The 7507-nt window shown below is 38.3% G+C and overlaps 1 protein-coding gene across 1 annotated transcript; it reads left to right on the forward strand.

Moving 5' to 3' along the window:
• The first annotated feature begins 3354 nt into the window (after window positions 1–3354).
• LOC110265200 (uncharacterized) lies at window positions 3355–6949 on the forward strand. The gene is made up of 16 exons (XM_088507381.1): window positions 3355–3611; window positions 3810–3887; window positions 3975–4040; window positions 4119–4187; window positions 4263–4337; window positions 4411–4461; window positions 4698–4784; window positions 4864–4932; window positions 5014–5079; window positions 5163–5258; window positions 5382–5447; window positions 5532–6015; window positions 6103–6195; window positions 6311–6439; window positions 6530–6664; window positions 6800–6949. The coding sequence occupies exons 1-16, from the start codon at window positions 3355–3357 to the stop codon at window positions 6947–6949; spliced, it is 1971 nt and encodes a 656-aa protein (XP_088363507.1).
• The last annotated feature ends 558 nt before the right edge of the window (window positions 6950–7507 follow it).

The following is a 7507-nucleotide window of genomic DNA, read 5'->3' on the forward strand; positions in this document are numbered from 1 at the left end:
CAACAAGTCGTTGCATGTTTTGCATCGATGCAAGATGAGTGTGCATCGATGCAAACCTTAAAGAATGGCTTAAAATCACTTCAAAATGCTTAGGATTGATCTCAAACTTGTTGGAGTCAATTCCTATGCTTTTGTACCTTTGAAAACAAGTTTTTAAACCATTTGGCTAGCATCGAATTGCAAGATGTGCATCAAAACATTTTGTGAGTGTGTGTTGAGAGATTTAGCAATTGGTTCTTAACAAGAAGTTACCTAAGTCCTAAGACACTATACTTGTCTTCAAATGTTGTGGACTTGAGTTTCTTGTTGTTGTTGTGTTGCTTTCAACTCTTCATTCCTCAACGTTGAATGTTGGTTGATCTTTCAACATGCTTGTTCATTCAAGTTGTTTGTTGGTTTGTCTTTCATGTCTTTTGTTGGTTTGTCATTCATCAAAACCTACGAATACAAACTTCGCATACAAGCAACATGATTTACAATATCTTCTTCCAGGAACAAGTTCAACCGATTTGAACACACAAGCAACCCGAATTTCAATTCTGCAATCAGATTTCCTGATTCAGGGACCAGCTTACCTGTATGCCGGAACGCAACCTTTGGATGCCGGTGGTCGTCCGTGGCAGGGAACAAATCCGGTCGAGGACGAAGCAGCAGCGACCTCCGTGAAGGGGGAGTAGATGCTCGCGACGCCCTGGGTTGACGGAGTGGCAGCAGCGACCGGCACCGGAGAACATAGAAGACACAGCAGCAGCTGCAACAACAGTAGAATTAGCTGCCAATTCCAAAACCTCCTTTTCCTTAATCTTCTGCCCTAATTCCTTACTCCAGCGATGGCGACGGGACCTCACTCCTGGTGGGGTCTTCCCTTGGAATCGAGACGGAGGACAAAGCGGTGAGGGCTTACAGGGGCAAGTGGCGGCTTCGGGAAGAGGTAGGGAGAACTCGAATAGCGAACAACGGAGGGTCGGGAGCTGGACGGCAGTGGCGGTGCCTCCATGCAAGCTTGCGACGGCCGGTGGCTGCGGGTTGGACGCAAGGGCGGCGGCGGGTGCACCTCCGAGGCAGCCCAAACGACAGCATGACTTCCCCCTTTCCCACTTCCCCCTTCTTTTTTCCTGCCCCCACCCTCTGCGTGATTCCCCCTTCCCCTTCCCCTTTGTTTTCTTTCTTTTCTTTCTTTTTTATTTTATTTTATAATTATTTAATTATTTTTATTATTTAATAAGGATAATTTGGTAAAATAAAATAAAAAAGGATGATTTTATAACGTTTTGTAACGTTGAGGATGATTTTAATAAAAAAAAAGGTCGGAGACGATTTTGTTTTTGACCTCAAACCTTAGGGACGAAAAAAGTACTTATCCCTTATAATTACTATTAAGGTGAATTGTACCCAACCTCGTCTAAAATAACATATAAGTTACCATTTATGATGTGTCACATTTTAATTGGTCATTATCTTAACTATAAATGGATTATTTTGTAATTTATTATTTGAAATGGGTAATGATATAATTTCTTAAAAGGGCTGGGCTACACATACAAGCTTACAAGCTTACAAGTTGGCCCAGCCCAAACACAAGTCACGCGCATCAACACAGATTACATGGAGCGTCACTTCACGCGCTCAACACAAACGGTTACGTATGGGAAACTCTTCCACTTCTTCCACTTCTCAAAACGCTTCGAAAACAAGGAAACCCTTCCATTTTCGAGCGAAAATCAAAGTTCAAAATATACAAATCGTTGTTCGAAACCTCCATCAAAACACCATCAAACTCTCCGTGAAGAATCTGAAGAGAAAACAAAGCAACAATACTCAACGTAAGTTCCTTAAGATTCCTGTATATTTTACTTTTCTTCTACGTCGTTCTTCTAGGGTTTACTATTATTCTTGCTTCTTTGTTACACTGTTCTAAGTTCTACGTCGTTCTTCTAAGTTCTACGTCGTTCTACGTTCTTGTTCTAAGTTCTCCTGCTATTGTTGTTGATTTTTGGGGGTTTATTCCGTAGATTGGGGGGTGTATACTGCTTGAACTTGTAATGTGGCTTGATATTGAAGCATGTTTGACTGATACCTGACTGATATATATGGATGTATCTAATAATATCTATGGGTGTATCTCACTGTTATCAATGTGTGTATCTGATTCTTACATATGGGTGTATCTTACTGTTATCAATGGGTGTATCTGACTCATATATGCGTGTATCTTACTGATATCTCAATTAATTTGATATTGAAGCATGTTTGAGTGATACCTGACTGATATATATGGATTTATCTGAATCATATCTATGGGTGTATCTCACTGTTATCAATGAGTGTATCTGAATCATATCTATGGGTGTATCTTACTGTTATTAATGGGTGTATCTGACTCATATATATGGGTGTATCTTACTGATGTCTTTGGGTGTATTTTTCGTTTCAGAGAAAATGGCAGCAAGAAACCAAACAAAAGACCTTAAGTGTGCCACACATCTCCTGAGTGATAAGTTCAGAAACATGACTGAGGAGAAGAAGGCAATTGTAAGGGATCTCGGATTCGGTGGGTTGATGCACATCCCACCACTAAGGGTGGATCACCAACTCTTAAGGGAACTGGCAAACAACTTCAAACTTGGGGAGAACAGACTAAAGACAGGATATGGTTCTTTCCAAATAACACCAAAAACAATAGGTGATGCGCTTGGCATCAATGCAACAGGTAACTAGCTCAAAATTATAGGTGTATATTAAGTTGATGCTTGGGTGTATTTAAGGTTGATGCTTGAGTGTATTTGAATCGACTTTGATACTTTGTTGTTTTCCTTTTTGTAGGAAATCTGTTTCCTGAGAAAGTTGAGTATAAGAAACTTTCTGATGATGACAAAATAATTTTTAGAAGATTCCAGGGTAAGACCCTCAAAAGTCTTACCGATGAAATGATGGAAATCGGCGTTGGCAACGAAGAGGAACGCCTGATGTTCAAGAGGATATTCATCCTCTACATACAGATGGCGTTCCTTTTGCCAACGACGATAAACAAAATATCACCCGTGCACCTGGCCCCAATTTTTAAGATGGACGGCATATCGGAGAGAAACTGGGGGGGCATGTTTTGACCTTCATGATCAAGGGCATCACAGACTACCAGGAGAAGAAGAAGAAGGCAATTGATGGCTGCCTCTTTGCCCTGATGATAATATACTTTCATCTTTCATAAAACAAAGGCAAGAAGAGGGCTGAAAGACCACCAAAGTCTTGGATTGCCAACTGGACTAAGGAGCAGTTGGTGGAAAGAATGACTGCAGAAAGAGAAGAAATTTTGGTAAGTAAACATAATATGTTGCTTGTATTTTATTTACCTGAATGCTGCTAGCTAAAATATCTAATGTTTCAGGGGATTGTGAAGATGGCGGAGACAAGAGCAAGAGAAAAAATGAAAAAAAAAGAAAAAAAAGAAAAAAAAAACAAGAAATCAAAAAAACAAAAAAAAGGAAGGCGAGTCCAACATCATCTTCGGAGACAAAAACAGCTACTAACAGTGACACTTCTACCTCTAAGTCTGAGACTCAAGAAGACTCAGAGGATTCAGGAAGAAAACACCCCAGCAAAAAGGGGAAAAAGTAAGTACCATACTTGGGTGTAATTTCTTTTTCAAGTTGGGTGTATTTTGTTGATCACGTTGGGTGTGTGTAGTTTATTAAGCTGGGTGTGTTCGTTTGCTGCGTTGGGTGTATATTGTAAATTTTGTTGGGTGTATCTTGTGAATTCATTTGGGTGTATTTTTAGTATGTTCTAAATAATGATTGTTTGCCTTCCAGAATGGACTCCAGAAAAAGAAAGCAGAGGCAAGAGGAGTCAGATTCTGATTCAGAATCTGAATCTGAACCAAGTGATGAGTAATGTCCTGAAATTATTACTCCTTTCTTTTGGCTTCATTATAAAGATTTCGTGTATTAACTGAAGTGTCTATTATTAACTTATAGGAGCAAAGAATCATCACCTGCAGAGAAGGAGAAGAAAAAGAAAAAAACAAAAACAACACCAAAAAAGTAAGCACTTCTTTGCATAATATTCTGTGATAAAATTAATTTTTTATTTCTGATTGGTACTTTTTTTTTTCCACCCAGAACACAACCAAAAAAGAAAAAAGTTGTTGTGGAGGATTCACTTCCTAAAGAAGATCAATACTTTGACGGGTACAGTACCTCGTAAGCTATATTACCGTCTATCATCGTAATTATTTTTGTTAACATCTTCTTTTATGAATGTAGTGAGACATATGAAATATCAAGTGACGAACTAGATGAATGGCTAAGGGAAAATGTTGATAAATCTGCTGCAGAGGGGTATGTCTTGCTAGGCTGTGTATTTCAGATTTTGGTGTGTTTTGTTTACTAATAATTGTTTCTTGTTTCGCAGGAACCGAGCTGACCTGCGATCGACAGAAGGTCGCTATGTGTCGTCTGAAACGTAAGAAGCTTTATTATTTAATAAAATCTTGTTATCATGATTTGGGTGTATTTTGTGGAACCATTTGGGTGTATTTTGTGGATCAAGTTGGGTGTATGTTGTTTAATAAGTTGGGATATTAAGTTTGTTGTGTTGGGTGTATATTGTCCATTCGGTTGGTTGTATCTTGTGCATTCATTTGGGTGTATTTTATACCTGTATCTTATTTTGTCTGAATAACATGAGATCTGTTTTAGAATACCGGCTGTGAACTTGGGAAGTGATGGTCCTTCCTCTCAAGGGCGCACAGAACAGAGTAGTGTAAACCAGCAGTTACAGAGCATGTAATTTCTCTTTCAAATAACCGTTACTTTTGTTCTTCTATTACCCTTCTACTTCTAATTCTGTATATATTTTTTTAAGAAAAAAAAGCCCTTTATTATTTTATTCAAGAAAAAAAAGGCAGAAAAAAAAAGCAAAAACTGCAAGTATGTAAGTTCTCAAAAAAACAAAGCATGTCTTCTTTTTGAATTGTTCGGGTGTATTTCTTGAATTTCTTTGGGTGTATTTTAGGTTGAGTCTGGCTGATTCGAATATGATGGTTGTGAGGGAACAGACACCGTCGGATGCGCTTGCAGTGTGAGTTTTCCAAGAATATTTCAACCTTATGAGCTTATTATTTTCAAAGGCATTGTTAACCTTTCATTTTTCTTCTTGTTTAGAGTCCCGATTCAGGTTTTTGTGCCGGCATCCCAAACAACCACTGAGACAGATTTTGAACCAACCCCTATGCTACAGATTGAAGGGACTACAGAAACGTAAGAAATAGTATTGAGTGTATATTTGTTTAGAGTTTGGGTGTATATTTGCTAACAGTTTAGGTGTATATTGTTCCTGATTAGTTTTTTTTACGCCGTGATTAATTTTTTGAAACTGTGCAGCACTCCTAAAACCCCCAAACAACTTCAAGAGACCACACCCACGCTTCCCCCAGCTCCAACTAAAATGTAAGTTCATCAGACTAAAATCAATCTTTGCTTATCATCCGTATATTCTTATTCTTATTCTTATTCTTATACATGATGACGCAGTCATCCAGACGCAGAAGACGCTGCTGCCCTATTGATGATGGCACGGACAGCATCCTATGTTCCTAAAACAGATCCAGGGGTGCCATCATTCAGCCTTGGATTGACTGATTCAAGCCAGGAGGGGGCGTCAACGCAGGAGACAGAAAGGGCAAAATCTCCAGAATCTGCAAATTTGATAGAACAATTGGACGATTTGGTCCAAAAAATAGCAAGCAGTGCGGCGAAGGGAAAAAACAAAAGTCCACAAATTCAGAGGGAGAATGGGGGAGAAAGTTCTGCAAAGTTTCAAACTCCTGGGGGATTATATCAGATTACGGATGATATGAAACAAAAGTGCTACATCTGGGGGACGAGACTGAAGGAAGATGCAGATGGCAATACTAACGAGTATGAGGAGATGTGCACTCTGATTGGCCAAGGAGAATACATTTTGATGAGAATGCACCTTGTATCCCTCCAGGCAAAAAGTGATATAGAATCTCAGGTAATATTAGAATAACATTAATGTTTTTACACCAAAGTCAATTGCAATGCTTATTAATGTAAAATTGATTTCGGGATATATTTCTAGATTGTATCTGCCATCTGCCTCATCCTCAACCAGAAAAATGAAAAGAGGTTTCAAGATCAAATATACTGTCTCCCCCCCCCCCCCGATATTGTGGTAAGTGTTACTTCTACGAACTTTGGGTGTATTTTCTGTATTGATTTGGGTGTATCTTTTACGTTCAATTGGGTGTAAGTTTAGTATTTCATTTCTTGTTTTGCAATTATTGCAGAGCATGGCACTTTCGGATCACCCAAACGGGGAATTCATATCACCGAAAACGAAAAAGGAATTCAGGGTGGAAGCCTACCCGAGTTTCATTCCCTTCATAGATAGAAAAAAATTAACTTCGCATCCATATGTAAGTTTTCGTTTGCTAAATTTGTTAGTACGCTTATTTAGTTATATGCCAAATAAAATAACACACTGTTGAAATGTGGCAATCCTTCAGATTTTTGCTCCTGTTTGCCACTTGGGGCATTGGTGGTTATGGCTGATAAATACAACAAAGTGGAAATGTCATATACTTGACCCGCTACACAAAAAAGCTCCAAGCGATGAGAGAAAGAAGGTTAATAAATTCACTGTAAGTTGCCTCTGTCTTCTTTACTTTAATATTTAGGTCTATTTCGTTAGTTGTGTTGGGTGTATATTGTCCATTCAGTTGGGTGTATCTTGTGCATTTATTCGGGTGTATTACTGATTTGTTTTGCTATTTAAGGGATATGTATTTTCAAGATTGATAACATATGCCGGCGGGGAACCTCTGCAGAAAGGGGAGAACGAGAAGAAAATTAAAGCATCATATATTAAAATATCAGGCCAAAAAACAAGGTATAAATTTGTGAGTCTGAACATTAAACTTTCGTAAATGAGACTTGTAATTTATTTTCTTCGTTTTCAGCTATGACTGCGCTATTTACGTTATGAAGTGGATGGAGTTAATTGAGCCGGAAAACATCAAAAAGGGGAAGTATGAATGGGATAATTGGCCACAGGTAACTGTCTTTAGAACTATATAACTTTGTATTACTTTACTGAATTAATATTGCTGTTTAAATAGAATATACTTTTTAATTGTAGGAGGAGGTGGACCACTATAGAGTGGAGTATGCTTCCCGGATACTATTCAGTGAGATGAATAAAGAAAGAGATCGGGCAATTAGAGAGAGTAGTGCTATAAGGCTGTCGAAGCCATCCTCTGTATTATTGAGTCCGTTTTGTCAGATTAATTCTGCTGATATAGAAACTGCGTAATCCAACTGCTGGGTAGTTTGTAAATTGAACAAATGATGTAAATATTTGCCATTTATCAACAACTTCTATTCCATGTATATTTTTTCCCATAGTTAAACTATCTGTGCTGGTAAACTGTCTGTGATGTATTCAAAAGTTGTATTACAAGTGGTAAAATATGAAGGAAAAAATC

The sequence above is a fragment of the Arachis ipaensis genome, chromosome B10 (genome assembly GCF_059453495.1).
Source record: "Arachis ipaensis isolate K30076 ecotype BB chromosome B10, ASM5945349v1, whole genome shotgun sequence".
In the NCBI taxonomy this organism is placed as follows: domain Eukaryota; kingdom Viridiplantae; phylum Streptophyta; class Magnoliopsida; order Fabales; family Fabaceae; genus Arachis; species Arachis ipaensis.

Excerpts from the sequence above, each read along its gene's own strand:
- LOC110265200 (XM_088507381.1), top strand. The coding sequence starts at position 3,355 with ATGCTGCTAGCTAAAATATCTAATGTTTCAGGGGATTGTGAAGATGGC. Across the intron at positions 4,462-4,697 it reads CGCTATGTGTCGTCTGAAAC|AATACCGGCTGTGAACTTGG; the intron begins GTAAGAAGCTTT and ends GATCTGTTTTAG. Across the intron at positions 6,440-6,529 it reads AATTAACTTCGCATCCATAT|ATTTTTGCTCCTGTTTGCCA; the intron begins GTAAGTTTTCGT and ends GCAATCCTTCAG.